This window comes from Chamaea fasciata, unplaced genomic scaffold (genome assembly GCF_029207755.1).
Source record: "Chamaea fasciata isolate MVZ Bird 193981 ecotype frontalis unplaced genomic scaffold, bChaFas1.0.hap1 SCAF_13, whole genome shotgun sequence".
Taxonomy (NCBI): domain Eukaryota; kingdom Metazoa; phylum Chordata; class Aves; order Passeriformes; family Sylviidae; genus Chamaea; species Chamaea fasciata.
In genome coordinates this window covers 7131524-7148414 of record NW_027094098.1, presented here as the reverse complement: position 1 = coordinate 7148414, position 16891 = coordinate 7131524, and the positions used below count along the sequence as shown (strand labels likewise).

The following is a 16891-nucleotide window of genomic DNA, read 5'->3' as shown; positions in this document are numbered from 1 at the left end:
GAGGAGGATCCAAGCGCGCTCTGCCGAAGGCACAGAACGTTGGCAGCGCGTTTAGAAAAGGCAGGTCGCGATCTTTCACACATGCGCTGCCACCCGATTGACATCCCAAGTGTCCCCACTCCCAAAACCCCGGGATTTCCTCACTCAGCTCGGATACTTCCACCAGGTTCTGAACTTGCTCTTTCTCTGCCCGAACCTTAAATGCAGCACTACTCACTCCGTCTAGGGTGGGGAAGTTTCCTTCTAGACTCTCCTACAACTTTAAATTGTACGACCACCAATTTCATTCTGGTGAAGGATAAAGTCTTTGTAGTTAACAAGAATATGTAACACATACAGACAGTTATGGCTTTCTGTATATAAGGACATGCTGTTATCTAAAGAAATATAAAAGCACAAGGCAGTCTTTTGGCATTCCTCCAGCATGTATGTGCTTTCAAACTCATAACTGTAGTAATTTTGAACTAAAGCTTCTTCATGTTTGTTATTCAGAGCTCAAGAAATTGCATAAACAAACAATTTGCAGAGAAATGCTGCTAGTAGAACATCTAGTTCCTGTCCCAGCCAGAGGAAAAAATGTTCACACCACTATGTGCTTATGCACTTGACCTGATTTTATGCCAGGACCAGCGCTGCTGATTTTGCAAAATGTATCTTCCAGTTGAAATCTGCACAAGATTTATTAATGTATTGTGGGCTCTCAGTTAAAGATATCTCTATCTGGAGCATCAAAGAATCAATTATTCAAAAGTTGAAGCTACTTAAACAGGTAAATTCTATTTAAAATTCTGCTATTAAAACAACACTGTTTAGTCCCAAAAAGTATCAGCTCTTCCACAAACAGCAAGTTATTTAAATTTTTCTAATAAAAAAACAGTTAAAATATAGAATCCTGTGAAATATCCGCTGTTACATTTACGTTGCAGTAAACATTTTACATTTGTAATGTAATATTTAGAAGACCTTCTCATTCTAAGACCTGCGGTAGTAATTTTGTGTGCATAAAACAAATACTACATCACAATCAGCTCTTTTATGAATAATTCAAGCCCAATTTGAGTTTTGAATGCTTCCATTTTAATTGTGTGCTGGTGCAACATGATAATCACTATGTGAAATAACGATAGGCCAGCAAGAAAAAAAAAGTGCCTTTTCTATTTCTGCTATTAAATGTGATCATTATATTGCAACTCCTCTTCAGGCCAGGGCCAGGTTTCCTTTGTTTAGCTTCCAATTCAGAATTATTTTCTCTTTAAAAGTCTACAGTTGCACATAAATTTTAGAAGTATTAAAGTGTTTTTACATAAACTTTTTACCACAGTTTCACATCAGAATTAAGCATCCCTTCTATTAGGTTAGCTTAAAAACTAAGAGAAAGAAGGTATTATATGAAATTTGCTGATAAAGCTGTATAGTTACCCCCAATTTTACAAGCATATATCATCCTAGAAAAGGAATGCTAGCCGCTATTTGCAGGGCAACGTTTTTATAAAAACAAAATAAATTGAAACAAATGCCCGACTTAGGGTTGAACATTCCCACAAACATAGTGTGAGTATATGTAGCCACATACTACTCATTAAATACAGGGAACAAAAGAGAAGTGTTAAACCATCTCTGCACTTGGTCATATTCCTATCATTACTGCAGAAGGCGACGAGGAACACTTAGTTTTTATGAAACCCTGACAGACTATTCCAACTCCCGTTACTATTGCTAAACGCGGCAGAGGAGCTCCGACAGCACCGGAACCACTAAAATAAATTCATGTTAGGGTGAAGCAGATCCACCCGCTGGCAGGGAGGAGCCGTCCCGCTGAGGGGGCCCCGGCACTGGGGCACGTCGGGGATCCCTCGTTAACAGCGGCACCGAGAGGAGCCTCGATTCTAACAGCGGCCGCTCAGGGGGACCCCTCGTTAGCGCAGAGCGGGTTCGCCCGTTAACCGGCGTGCCGAGGGAAAACTCGTTAGTAACGGGGCTGCTGACAGAGCTCCCCCGGCGGCAGGCGGCGCTGAGCGGCTCCCCGTTACTCCCCGGGGCCGCACGGCCGCTCGGTGTGCCGAGGGAATGGGAGCCAAGCGCCGCCCGGCGCCGGCGCCGCCCAGCGATCCCTCCTCCGCGAGTGCCGCCCCCTCAGCGCACCGCCCATGCGCGGGACGGGCGCGCAGGCGCAGGGGCCGGGCCGGGCCGGGCCGGCGGGCAGCCATGGTGTACATCTCCAACGGTGAGCGGCCGGGGCCGGGGCCGGGGCCGGGGCCGGGGCGGCCGCGCTGTGCGGCTCCAGCGGGGAGGGCCGGGCCGGGCCGGGGGCTGGGCGCCCACCGCGGGGCACCGGGCCCGCTGCAGAGCGCGGCCCCGCAGCGCCGCCGCTGCCCGGACAGCCCGCCGGGGTCCGCCCCGCTGCCGGTGTCGCGTCACCCCTTTCTGCCCTGCGGCCTGTGGCCGAGCCTTGTCTGCTTCTAAAGCCGATTTAGGGATTTTGACGAGTCCAAGTTCGCGCTGCAGACACCGGGAGCGTCACAGTGCAGCACTTGAACCGCGTACGGGGAATCGGACACTGCGCTGGTGTTTTCTGTAGATTTCCCGGACGGAGAGCCACTGTGGCCGTGCTGACCCCTTTAGTTCAAGTACTTGGGCAGAAATAACCTGCAGAAAATGAAACTCGCTGCCATGAAGTGCAGTTTCACCGTCCCAGCTGCAAATTCCGTACTTAGCAGATCTGGTTTTGTATGTTACACACTGAACGTCACTGGGTGTTTTATATCTGGATATGTTACAGGACAAGTTTTGGATAACCAGAGTCGGGCTCCCTGGAGTTTGTCATCTATAACAGATTTCTTCTGGTCGATAGCAGATTTTGTGGTTCTATTGTAAGTAGAATTTAGTTCTTTTGGTTGAGCTTGATTTTAGATTTGACATAGGTGGGAGTTACACAATGCTCTCAGTAATACAACAATAAAAATGTTGTATTTACTGTCTAGCATTCCATATGTATAAATGCTTTATTACAACTATGTGGGTTTGTTTATTGAGCACAGTATACTTAACAAAAAGTGCATGAAAAATGACACTAACTTACTGGCAGTTCAAATGGGTGTTTTACATTTTATCTATTTTGATACTGCAAAAAGAAAATATACACGTGTTTAAAAGCATCTCCTAGCTGATTCTTTGGAGAATTTCTCCTGGTGACAATAGAGTCTGACTATGTAAAAGTAATCACACAGCAGTAAACTTGTGTTTATTTGTGGCCCCAGATCAAAGCCAGTTATCAAACAGAAAGTTCATGTGATGTATTCAGCAGTTCTCAGTGATTTCAGTTAAAAGTTTATACTTTATGCATATTAACAAGAAAACAGGATTTTATAGTTTAGGCTTCACTGTCATTTGGAATGATTTCAGGTTTTAGTTTCATATGTAGGAGACAAATTACCAAGATTTAAATAACAGCGATCATGACAAGATACACTCTTTATTCCTGAACACTTACTGTTTTTCAGGCCATGTCATACCTTCCAATCAAAAAATTCAAAAACTATTTCTAGCTATCAATTCACCTAACCCTTGTTTTAATTTTTCAGTTTCCAGAGCATTATTCAACCAGATTTGAGAAGAAGAGGCTACACATCTTCCTCCTATTCAGGATACCATGACAGAAGAGGGTATTTTTTTTTTATATTCACACCAGTTTTTTTCCCCTATCTTGGTGAAGTGACATGAATCTGAGTAGATTTCAGTTGTGGTTTGCACTGAATTGGCTTGTGCAGGAAGGCTAAAATGGTAATCTGCACTATTGTTGGTGACAATACAGAGCTTTGGAAGCTGCAGTAGCAATACAGACTATATCACTCTGAAAATATTTTTGAAGCCTGCCTAGGAGACAAGATATGTCTTTGTTAAAATTCTTCTTTTCTTAGACATGTTTATACTCAGCATTTGGCTTTCATTAGTGCAGTTATTTCTTGTACTACATGACCTACAGATAAAGCAAAACACTGTTCTAGGGGTGTAATTTCTATGAACACTACAGGCTAAGTGTTTTGTAGGACTGTGTAAAAGCCTCAGTGATCTGTAGCCTTCTCACATCACAGCAGTAATAAAACAGGAGAGGATTTTCCTGAAAGTGGGGTTGGGGTTTTCTTACAGCTTCTCAGCCGAAACTGAACTTTTGCAGATGTTCAGACTTTCTCACTGCTGACATTTAGAGACAGTGTTATTGTATTTCTAGTTGAAAAGTTGAATTACAGTAAAATTCCTTTATTTTTAGGCCTCCAGCTCCTCCTCGCCGTCGGATGGGCCGAATAAATCACTGGGGTGGAGGCCCCAGTCCACCACCAATGGCTGGAGGTGGATGAGGAAGGTAATTCCAAAGCTGCTCTATCCTGCTTTGAAGGGTTTGGGGGTTTTTTTCAAATAGCAGTGTTAATTCAGGGTTAAGGTAGAATTGAGTGTTTTGTCCTCCTGCTGCAGAAGTTACCAAAATAAGAAAATAATCAAAATTATTCAATTATCAAAGAATTGAAGATACTTCCAGTAAAGGGGGAAAAAGGCAAGGGGAAGGGATGTTAAAAAAGATTTTGGTTTAGGAATGGGCTTTTAATTGCACAGAAGTTGATAGACAAAGTATGGCAAAGATTTTTGAGCACAGCTAATAAGTTTTTTATAGCTTCTCATCTTTTTTGGCAGCTAATTTAAAGATCAGATTGTTAGAAAATGAAGCTTTTTTTGCATTTCTAGTATGACATGTGAGGGGTTTTGGTTAAAGCTGATATTTCTCAACAGAAAAGAAAGAAAAAAATAAAGTTGTTACAAGACAGTAAAAATGGGTTTATTTCCCCTGGTACAATGATATAGCCATAACGCTCTTGAATTCCAGTAAAGTGTAAAAATCAGAATTGCTTAAAAATAGAGGTAAAAGTAAAAGAGGTTTTAAATTTCTTACAGCTGTCTGATCATTTAATTCTGTTCAATAATTAGCTTGGCTGCTGGGAGTTACAGCTGACACTGAGTGTATTTCCAGTATGGTTTAATTTACTTTAAGACTTAAGTAAACAATCCTTGTTTTTCATCAGTCATTCCCATCGTTGCTATAAGAGAAGTTACAAGGGGAAAAAAAATCCCCATGCAGGTTGTTAATACCTGTAAACCTTTTAGGAAAAAGTTCATATACCAGGAAACAGTGTTCATAAACAGAAACCAGTATTGCAGTTCACTAGAACAAGGATAAGCTTCTTCCAAGTGGGAGAAAAATCCTGGGACTTTGTGGTGCGGTTTTGTTGTTGAGTAGACACAAGGCCAGCAAAGACTTTGGAGATGGCTTTTGGGGAATCACAGCACTGTGTGTCCTGCTCAGAAATAAAATTATTAAGTCGCGTTTAGCTAAATAAAAAACAATATTATTTAAATTTTTTTGCTTAATTTTATCTCACAAAGAAAGGCCTCTTTAAATACACTGTTACTACTTTATCTTTTAGGTAAACGCCTGCTGAAGAGGCAGGCACAAGCATACACATCTGCCAGATGACAAGAAGAAGAGTTTAGTGGTGGACCAAATGGGGATGTGTATGCCTGACTGGAAACTGTTCTGTGCTAGAAGCAGATTAATGAAGTTGTACTGGGAACTCCTTCAAGGATCCAGTGTAACTGAACCACAGTTTCATTAAATACATGTTTACTGTCTAAAGTCTTTGTATAGTTTCTGAACATTTTACTGTAGTGGCAAAGTAATAAGTAAATTATATTTGGCTTGTCACAAGGCTGATTTTCTCATCATTTTTAGAAACTGAAAAAATCTGAAGTACAATAAGCCTTCTGGTATTCAGATGAGGAAAAATACATATTTATAATTCATACAGATGGTCCCTCAAGAGTCAAAGCAGCACTTCCTAAGAGGTTTTGTATTCACTCTCTCGGTACAAACACTCTTTACTTCGCTGTATTTTCATCATATTAATGATACTCTAAAAGCACTTCAAAAAGGCAGTTAACAAGTTACTTTGTTTTACAACCCTTGCTTCACTAAGGCCCATAATGGGTTTTATAACAGAAACAGTTCTTGAAACAGCTTCATTCTCCACTACAAACTTACTGAAATATATAAACAAATTTACTGTACAAATTTTGCGAGATTTTACAATAAAATTAAGTGTTGTTTTTATTACATGAAGAAAAAAGAGGTGAACTCAAAATACTGACCCCTGTCCCAGAATAGTTATTTTGTTTCAAATAATAACCATCTTTATCTAATATCCCCCTTTTCAGGATGGGAGTTTCTCACTGTTCTTGGAGTTCATTTGGGATTTTCAAGTTTTTGGGGGTTTTTTGCTTAAATAGGGCTGCATCTCTTTGAGAAAAAATTAGCTGACAAGAATACAGATTACATTATTTTCCACACAGTGCCACTGCAAATTTTTTACTTAAGCCTCCTTAGTAATTTCTTGTTAAGGAAATGTTCCTGTCTGACCATCCAGGCACCTGTCTGGCACTTAGATCCACACCCCGTAAGCTGAGATCAAAACTTGCCCTGCTTGACTCCCTACACACGCCACATTCACGGTCAGACCAGGTTTCCCAAAGCACAGTCTCAGTCGTCCAGATCCTTAAAATAATTTAATCTTGGTGCAGTAAGTAAATAACAACAACTGGTGCCTCCGAGGAGGGACCCCGGACAAAGGAACCCCTGGGCTTTGATACCCTCAGTGTAGGCACGGCAAAGTCAAGGGCCGCTGCCGTGTCTGGGTTGCCTCCGCGGCTGTGCCACAATTGACGGGCCCCGTGCCGTGCAAAGGGCTGGCAATTCACGGCTCTCACCCGGGCTCCTGCCCCCAACCCGTGCTCAACGAGCAGCTCGAACTGCAGCTGCACCCCGGCCTGCCTGCACGGAACGCAGACTTGGCTGTGAACAGCAACTTTCGGCCTTTAAAAGCCACATCTCCGCCAGCTCCAAACATCCCATCCGCACAGCTTATAAAGGAACGCAAACAGGGAGGCTGCCCACAAACAGGGAGGCCGGTCATCGTTAGCCCTCTACAGCTGTACCACGTACACCAGCTGTACTACACACAGCCTTTTTACAGAGGAGTACTTTAAGCTGTTGGAAGGCCGTACCCCTCGTGCTGTCCCACCTGCAGTAGCGGCCCTGCTGACAGCGTTTGGCTGGTGCTCCCCCAGGCCCGCGGCAGCGGCGGGGCTGCTCCGCAGGCTCCCCGTGCCGCTGCTGGGCTCCGCAGCTCCGGGGCAGCAGCCCCGCGCTCCTCTACGAGCGGGGCTATCCCAAGCAGCGCCCGGGAGCAGCCGAGCCCCTCCGAGCCCGCCCCGGTACCTGCTCGTGGGCGGTGCCGGGCCAGGGCCCGCCCGCTTCCGCCCCGCGCCGGGCTCGGCGCCGCTCGGCCCGGCAGACGCGGCTTCCGCCCGGCCGGAGCATGACCCAGGCGGAGAAAGGCGAGGCGGAGAACGGCAAGGACAAGGAGCGGGACCGGGAGCGCGAGCAGCGCGGCGTGAAGCGGCCCATCGTCCCCGCCGCCGTGCCCGAGTCCCTGCAGGAGGTGAGGCCCGGAGCCCAGCGGCGGCCGCTCGGGCGCTGCTCCCTCCCCGCTGGGGCGGGCCCGGCCCGGGCTCGGCCTTTTAAAGGCCTGCGGAGGGGGGTGCGGAAGCGCCGGGAGGGCTCCGGGTGGTCGTGGGGACTCGCTCCGACTCCGTGCGCGTTGTGCTCCTTTCAGCAAATCCAGAGCAACTTCATCGTGGTGATCCACCCCGGCTCGACCACCCTGCGGCTCGGGCGGGCCACGGACACGCTGCCCGCGGGCATCCCGCACGTGATCGCGCGGCGGCACAAGCAGCAGGGCCAGGCGGCCTACAGGGACAGCTGGCTGCTCAGGGACGGCCTCAGTGTAAGCGCGGCCCCGCCTCTTCTGGGGCCGTTCGGTTTGTTGTGCATTGCCTATGTCCCTCTCATCCTTCATGTTTTTCCAGCCTTGCACCTGTCTGTGTTTGCGTTTGATTTGCTTGCAATGGACTAAGTCTAAAAAATTCATAAGTTGAGGGTTTGTACATGTTGATTTCCCTGTTCTATGGTCTGGTACCACACTCAGAGTGTATTTCTTCTGATGGAATGCCAACTGTAGGATTAGCATCTGACTTCTCCATTTCTAAATGTGTTGGTTATTAGTTAAATTTGTGATTTGGATAACACAGCAAGTAATTTTAGTCCAGCCTGGCCAAAAAACTTAAGTATTAATCTTATTTGTAATCTAAATCCATAAAAATTAAATTAACCTCTGTAATATTAAACCTCACCTTAAATAATTGAGATCTATTTAAACATTTTTGCTCCTACCTCATGTACCTGTAGTTAAGTAGATAATGACTTGAGTACACCACTAGAGATGAAGTCCGGCAGCCACTAAAAGCAGTTAAAAGATTCAGGTTGAGTTGAATAGGGGTCAGGAACTCTAATATAAAAAGTTCTTTCTTTAAAAATGAACATAAGTCCATTTTGCATTGTGCAAACATCTGTCCTTTCTACTGTTTATCAACCACAGTAATGATTTCATTGTTTCCTAATAGCTTCAGTATTACCAGTGTACAGACATGGTTTGAGAGTATTTACATTGCATGTTTGGGGTTTTCCTTAGAAACCTGAAAGTACTGAGCAGAGACAAAATGGCCTTAAAATGGTGGACCAGGCAATATGGTCCAAAAAGATGTCGAATGGAGCAAGGCGCATTCCAGTGTCACCTGATCAGGTAACTCATTCTTAAGTTCTTATTAAATTGTTCATTCATACAGCCCTTGGGTGTGATGCTGTGCTTCAGTGGACAAGAGTAGATACCCTTTATAGACCAAATATGGACAAGTGCTGTTGTGTTACCCAACTCTGAAAATGTGAGAAAATTAAGATTATCAGCGTTTCCTCAAGGGTTGGGTTCAAAGGGGTGTTTCAATTTTCTTCCATGCATAAAAAGTGACCAGTAAAATATTTATCAACAGGATTTGGTTTGGTTACATTTCAGGCCAGGTCATACAACAGACAGATGAGGCCTGCCATTTTGGATCACAGCTCTGGGGCCAAGTGGACAAACACATCAAATCATCCTGAATTTTTGGTAGGAGAAGAGGTAAGGTTGATTTTCCTGCCAAAGGAGGCTTCATGTGTTTTAATGCAGCCATTGATCAGTTGCAGTCCCGTATAAGTTAGCATGTCTGAAAGATGTGTAAAGCTAACCAAGCAAAACTGAGAAACTTTACTGTGGAGTAACTGAGTATTTGTTATCATTCAGCAAGACAAGAAAATTTCCCCCATTTGATTAACAAGTATCTTGGATCCCTTGCTGCCATAAATCAGGGGTTTTGCAGGAAGAAGTTGAGAACTTTACCCATATGGCATAATTCAGAGAAGAGGCAAGAAACTGATAAAAGTATCACTTCATGGAATTGCTGCTGAGTAACTTGATATTTGTGGGCTTTAAAGTGTTTAAATTATTTTAGTTTCTGTAAGGTCATGGAAAAATATACTTTTGTGTTCTCTCATTTGTCTGTGGGTAAGAACATTCAAACAATTTAAACAATGTACCTGCTGTCTTTTAATGGTTTATAATCAAGTCCTGTTACAAAGAAATCCTCTGTATTGCTGTTACATCAGTCTGAACTCTGCAGTGTCTTCTTGTATCTGCTTCTGAAATACTTTCCTTCCCATTTTGTTACTATTATTTATTTAATTTTTTTTTTGCAAAAGCAATGCCCAAAATGTAATCTCTTATTTTCAGGCGCTGTATGTTAATCCATTAGACTGTTATAATATCCATTGGCCCATTAGAAGAGGGCAGCTGAATCTCCACGCAGGACCTGGTGGCTCCCTCACTGCAGTACTGGCAGACCTGGAAGTTATATGGTCACATGCAATACAAAAATACCTGGAAATACCACTGAAAGACCTAAAGGTGAGCTGTGAACAGCACATTTATGTGGTGTGGGCTGTATCCACTTCTCCAAGTGTTACTGTAAAAGAGGAGCAACTTGCTGTTATTGGTAGCCTCTTACTGGTGCTTTTCTTAATACTTTCTTTTTGCTGATGAGCAGGGTTCCCAAGACTTCATCTGGAATTCTGTCCATGTCTTTAAGACAGAAGCTGTGGATAGAACTTGGTGCGAGGATGTTCAGAAATCCCATGATAGATATTTCACAGTCTTAGTTTTTGTTCAGGGTTTTTTTGTTGACTGTAAAGGAAGCACCTGGGGAAGGGTTGCCTAATACTTGTATAGTAACTTATCCTTGCAGAGCAGGTCTTTGTCTCATGCCTGATGTACTTTTAAACATTTTAATGGTTATAGACTCTTGGCACTTGCTTTGAACACATTTTTTTTTAAGGTATTAAAAACCTTCCCCTTTCCTAAAATTTTGATTTTTTTTAATAAGTTGTATATCAAACTTCATTTGAGAGTTGAGTTTAATTTACTATTCTTGTCTTCAGTACTACAGATGCATTTTACTAATTCCAGACATCTATAATAAACAACATGTGAAAGAACTGGTAAACATGATCCTAATGAAGATGGGCTTCTCAGGTAAAAACCATAATGAAGCAAGTACTTAATGACTAATTGCATAAAGATTTCTTCCTTTTTGTTTTTATTTCAAGGCATATTTTTGCACATCAGTCCCAGGTTAGCTGGGACTAGCACCCTCATTCTTTGCCAATCACGTAACTGTCCCTTCTAAAGGGTCAAAAAGTTGGCTAATATTGTAATAAGTTTCTTGGTTTGCTGTTACGCATCCCAGCTGTGGGCTTCTCATTCAGCTGAGGTAAAAGTAGCAAGTCTGATTTCTTAAGTATTTCTAAAATGCATGATTGTCTGGAAGGACAGCCTGAAACCTCTGGTACTTCCCAGGTTTAAATATGCATTATGATACAAATGTACCCTGTAAAGGTGGATTGAAAGGAAAGCAGAGGGTGAAATTGGACCTTATTTTATAGCTACTTAAAGACCTTATCTGAAATGCTAATAGTAATGCTATTTGATTAAAAACAGAAAAAAAAATAGGAAAACATTTCATGTACATCAGGTAGCCAAGAGTCTGCACTACCAGATTAAAAAAATAATTAAAATTTGGAGACAATACCTTTATTCTTGTAGAAAATGGATCATTTGACCCTGCTCTTAACTTTTTTTCAGGTTTTTTAAAGCCTTATCCAACAAAAAAATCTCTATGTACCCTCTAACCCATCTTAACTAAATATACAGGCTTTCAGTGCAGAGTCAAGCTATTTGTGGATCTTTAAAAGACATTAAAATGTCCTTTAAATGTCAGCAACATGACTGTAAAGTTCGGCATGAATTTAATATACTTTTTTCTCATATTGCTAGGAATTATTGTACACCAGGAGTCTGTGTGTGCTACCTTTGGAAGTGGTTTAAGCAGTGCATGTATTGTAGATGTGGGAGATCAGAAGACAAGCGTTTGCTGTGTAGAAGATGGTGTTTCCCATCGCAACACCAGGTACCTTAGAGTGTGCAGAATTATTATAATTATGCTTACCAAAGATTGGACTTTTAAAAGGAGACAAAAATTCTATAAATAGAGGGGGTTTTCTTACTCCGAGACATTTAACAGAGTCAACTGTTACAATATGAACCTTAAAGTATTATCTTGAAAAGAAGAAAACAGGCAGAACTGATCAGAACTGTGTTCTGCAAACTCTGGAAGTCACGATCCCAGCATGTCTAAAATCTTCTTAGCATTCCTCACCCTATCACTGCAGTCAGCCAGTATTTCAGCAACTACATGAAAAGATCTTTTTCTTCTCTGTGCTTTAGGCTGTGCCTTGCATATGGAGGATCTGATGTGTCAAGGTGTTTTTATTGGCTTATGCAACGAGCAGGATTCCCATATAGAGACTGCCAGTTAACTAATAAGTTGGATTGTCTGTTGCTTCAGCACCTAAAGGAGACATTTTGTCATCTAGATCAGGTGAGAAGGGGCACATCGTGTGTTATCCAAGTAAATTTTTTTTCCTTTACAGAATGTTACTCTGGAGAGCCTTTTTGTGAGTCCAAGCTGATTGTAAATATTTTACTCAGGAGAATACTGGCAAAAGCTGTAGAAGCTTTAGACTTGAAATGTTTGTAACTTGGTTTATCTTTCCTCTAGCTAAAAGGAATCCCAGCCCTTAGAAAGATAATTTCTTTGTTCTTATTGCTGAAAGAAGCTGATAATTGCATACTTGCTGGTTTTCAACTTCAGTTCTGTAAGATCTGCCAGCAGGTCTCTTCTTCCTGCAAAATGCTCATTCTGGAGGTTTAGGCATGTAGAAAGCTGTCTGGTACATCATATGACATGGAAAAGACTTTTAAAAACTCAAGAATAGATAAATAAAATCCACAGTTAGAGGAGAGTTTTTATTACTTTTGGGGTTTTTTTTTTCTGTAGTTAAATAGATTATGCAACTTGGTAAATATAAAAGATACTTTTTTTGTTTGTTTCCATTGTTTCTGGCCTTAGGATATTTCTGGATTGCAAGATCACGAGTTCCAAATTCGGCATCCAGATTCTCCAGCTTTACTGTACCAGTTCCGATTGGGGGATGAAAAATTACAGGTGATTTTTAAGTTAAATTACAAATATATTGAGCATTCAGACTCAGAGCCTCAATTTGTATCAGTCCAGTGCTACTAAGCCCATGTGATTTATGGATTGTTCTTAAACGATGTTTGTAGATAAAATAAGTTCCTATATGGATGAGTGGGCCTAATGCAGCACTGGTGGATGCACAAGACACTTTCTAAGTTGCTTTATTCTTCAAGTGCAAAGCATTCATGTTAATTTTGCAAGTTATTCAGCTCACCATTGAATTTTCTAATTTTGTAACAAACTACATTTGAATACTTATTTATCATACAGTGCTAAATCTGTAAAGAAATTTGTGTATTTGGTGGGATTTTTTTAAAATTATAAAAAACAGAAGACACTTTAGTATTTTACAAACTACCTGGAAAAAAATACTTTGATTTAGTTTTGAATTGTGAGAAAAATTTGAACAAGACTTTTCTTTTACCTGTAGTAAATGCCAAAAGAAAGAATACTGTAGTGTCAAACCATGCCAAATCTCTCTTCAGGCACCCATGGCTCTGTTTTATCCTGCAACTTTTGGAATTGTTGGACAAAAAATGACAATTTTGCAGCACAGGTCACAAGGTGACCCTGAGGATCCTCATGATGAACATTATCTGCTGGCCACACAAAGTAAGCAGGAGCAGGTGTGTGATTACTGGTTTTATTTTTCATTAACTGTCACTTAATTGGGGAATAAAATCACAACCCATTAGCTTATCTCAGACACCAGAGTTTGTTACCTTGGTCAGAAGTATTAAAGAATAAATTTAAAGTAAGTAGTTACAGCTGGCAAAACAATTCTTTAATTAGAAGTGTGCATTTTTAAAGTCTAAGAAGGCTTCATATTGTGAGATTGATCAATCTGATGGAGTTCAAAATCAGCCCTTACTTAGAACATGAGGATTAAAATGAAAATTAGATGATGTAATAATGCAGGGCTTAACTAAGCACCATGATACTTCCCTTCACCTTTTTGCACAGCAAGGTTAAGTCTTTGTACTGTTCTGTAATCTGCTGTGACCTTTTTGCATTTTTCATATTTCAACTTGTTTTCTCATTTTTAAGTCTGCAAAAGCTACAGCTGACAGAAAATCTATGTCAAAGCCTGGTGCATTTGAGGGAGAATTGAGAGGCCAATCTTCAGACATTTCAGAGAGGATCTACCCACAAGAAGTGGAACTGGGATCTTCCCAGGGTGACTGTATGATACCTGGCAATGATTCAGAGGAACCTTTAACTGCACACATGTCCAGGAAAACTGCTGTGTCTCAGTTTGAAGGCAAAGCCTTGGGCCTGGACAAAGCAATCCTTCATAGTATCGACTGCTGTGGTAAGAATTACGTTAGTACAAGTCTATAAGATAGACCACAGGGTGGATTTATGTAACTCCTGTATTCCACCAAAGAAAGTTGTGTCTCTAGGTTTCATCACCTGGAGAGTAGCTACACTGTTTCTTATGCTTGCATTTGTGTTGATGTTTCTCAAGCTACATGTCCAAGGAATAGAAGAAGAATTTTAAAAGCAGACATCACTTTCTATCCAGTTTGACTTGAAATAAATTATTGTAATACAAGCCATATTAACTTTAAAAACCAGATCTATTTCTATATATTCATTCCAGCATCTGATGATACAAAAAAGAAGATGTACAGCTCCATCTTAGTAGTGGGAGGAGGCCTTATGTTTCATAAAGCTCAGGAGTTTCTTCAACACCGAATTCTCAACAAAATGCCACCTTCTTTCAGAAGAGTTGTTGAAAATGTTGAGGTCATCACAAGGCCTAAGGTAACTATTAAATAATAGCTAAGTAGTTTCTAAACTATGGTTGAAATCTTTAAAAGATTAAAAGAAAAAAAATTCTTTCAAAATCCCAGAGTAGTTGAGTATCTGAGATTTAAGGGAGCTTTCAGCCAATAACATAGCACTAGCTGGTTAGAGACAGGGAGTTAGAGGCATAGCAAGAGTGACTGGTACAAATCACTGAAGTGGTTATTAGCTCAAGGCCCTATCCCATGAAGGTAACCTGTCTCCTCAGCAAGAAATTGTGATTTTTTTAGTGCTGACAGGATAATAGAAAAACAGGCATTGAGATTAATTTTAATTTGGCATTAATCAGGCAAAACTTGTCAATGTATTTCCATCTATTTCAGAGCCTCTGTTACCAAAGGCAACATTTTCATGATGTGCTTAGAAAGCATCTTAAAAGATGACTTCTCAAAGCATCTTGCATATCAATTAAATATTTTTATCTCACTATTTTTTCCTGGATAGTACTGAAAAACTTTCTCCTCCCCTACCCCACCAGATTCTAACTGGTGAATACAGTTGGAAAAATAGGATACAACTTTGGAGAACTATGCAAAATGAGAGCAATGATTGTGTGCAACCTGTGTTTTGAATTTAGGACATGGATCCACGTTTAATTGCCTGGAAAGGAGGTGCAGTTTTGGCCTGTCTGGACACAACTCAGGAGCTGTGGATATACCAGAGGGAGTGGCAGCGTTTCGGTGTCAGGATGTTACGGGAGCGAGCTGCGTTTGTGTGGTAATGGAGGTGGTTACACAGGAACCTGTAGGAACTTCACTGGAGATTCCTTTCCCCAAATGCCCTTTGTTTCCAGTGCACACAAACTGATCTTCTGCTGATATATATTTTTTGTATTTTACTAATATTAACTTCAACTGAGATTTTTCTGGAAGCATTGTAAAAAAACGAAGAACTTACTGAATTCACTTGACTTCTACCCCATCGTCTTTTGAATTGTATGCATTGAATTCTGCATACAGAGTATCACTGTCATCTCCAGAGTGACTATATTTATATTGTACAGGTTATGTGTATTAAAATTGCACACTGTAGGAACTTACGGTATAAAATATTATGTGACAGTTGTTAAGCCAAGGTTCGTTCCGGAAACATGTACACAGAAGCAACAGCTGAAGAATGCAGCTGTGGGTTCAGTGTAATATTCTGATTCCTACTCTAATGAAACCAGGAGATGAAGCTGTTATAGAAGTGATCATTAGGGTAAAAGTGAAAGGAAGAACTAAAACTACAGTCACTGTATTTTACTTATGTAGTAAATTATTTTATTCAGTGGAAAGACAAAGAATTTGGAAGTGGAGTATTTTTTTCTTGCCCTTATGATCAAAACCTCTTGTTAGCTTTTCATTATCCATTGTAGAGTCTACTTTTTTTCATAATCTACAAAAATCAATGTAATACACCCAAAAGACCTAGCTGCAATTTTATACAGTCAGCACATCTTCCAGTTTCATTCCACCTGAGGGCAGTGAGGCTGCACTCCTCAACCACCCTGCAACACCAACCAAACCTGACTTGGTCAGGCAGCTGCCTTCAAAAGGAAAGGACTGATTTGAACTGAAGTATTGAAGGTGGAGCTTCCTGAACAAACTTGAGAGCATTCCTATTGCAACAATACCTAGAAGGTAGCCTCTTTTATATGACCTTATTTAAGAGGATGCTTGCAGCAAAACTACAGAATACAAAAGCTCAAGAAGGTGAGAACTCTTACCTCAGTCTGAGATGGCACAAGCTGCCACAGCAATGAGATAGAGTCATAAGTAGAACAGCAAGAAGAAAAACCTACATCCTCCAACTGAATTGATTGTGAGGAGCTCTAAAAGAGAAAAAAAAACCACTTTGAAACAAGTCTCTAAAAGCTATTTATAGTTGTCATAATAATACCAATATGTGGTATTTATAGATTAATTTATGTGGTTTTATTAGAATTTAGAGAAAACGCACACAGAATTATTGGAAATAATTTCAACATCCATACATAGAAAGTGTGCTAAAAAGCAATGCAAAATGATTCATCATCAATATTGGAGTTGTTGATTAATTTACATAAATTATTTAATTGTCTTCCCTACTTCGACAGAAACAAAGCATATCAGTCTGAATCTGGTCCCTGCCACTTCCTCCCGTGTTACCGGAATGTACCTCCCCCTCCAACCTGATGTTTCATCAGTCATCATCTTATCTCTCTTCCTTTTTGTTTATACTTTTACCCGGAGTAAGAGCTACAAAATAACTAATTCCTGAAGTGCGGCATTACTCTAATAAGCATAAAACTTTCACGGGCTGCCTTCGAGCACTGCGCCCAGCGCTCATACACACAGAGATACCTCCTGTCAGTGCCGGGGACAGCGAGGCACGGGCACGGAGCGGGGACACCTGCGGTTTCATCCCCAGCCGCGCTGCAGCTCCCAGTGCTCCCACTGGAAAGCGTTTTCGCAGCCAAGGGTGGGGGAAACGT

The 16891-nt window shown here is 41.3% G+C and overlaps 2 protein-coding genes across 2 annotated transcripts; both read left to right on the top strand.

Annotated features, from left to right (window-relative positions):
- The first annotated feature begins 2144 nt into the window (after positions 1–2144).
- Positions 2145–4364, top strand: SELENOK (selenoprotein K). The gene is made up of 4 exons (XM_066195253.1): positions 2145–2224; positions 2780–2870; positions 3582–3662; positions 4268–4364. The coding sequence occupies exons 1-4, from the start codon at positions 2206–2208 to the stop codon at positions 4362–4364; spliced, it is 288 nt and encodes a 95-aa protein (XP_066051350.1). The 5' UTR covers positions 2145–2205.
- A 3020-nt stretch (positions 4365–7384) lies between these two features.
- Positions 7385–15721, top strand: ACTR8 (actin related protein 8). Its single transcript, XM_066195251.1, has 13 exons — positions 7385–7544; positions 7719–7889; positions 8634–8744; positions 9012–9116; positions 9765–9938; positions 10469–10562; positions 11364–11496; positions 11814–11967; positions 12499–12594; positions 13113–13253; positions 13675–13939; positions 14231–14394; positions 15014–15721. Exons 1-13 carry the CDS (start codon positions 7422–7424, stop codon positions 15155–15157), a joined length of 1875 nt encoding a protein of 624 aa, XP_066051348.1. The 5' UTR covers positions 7385–7421; the 3' UTR covers positions 15158–15721.
- The last annotated feature ends 1170 nt before the right edge of the window (positions 15722–16891 follow it).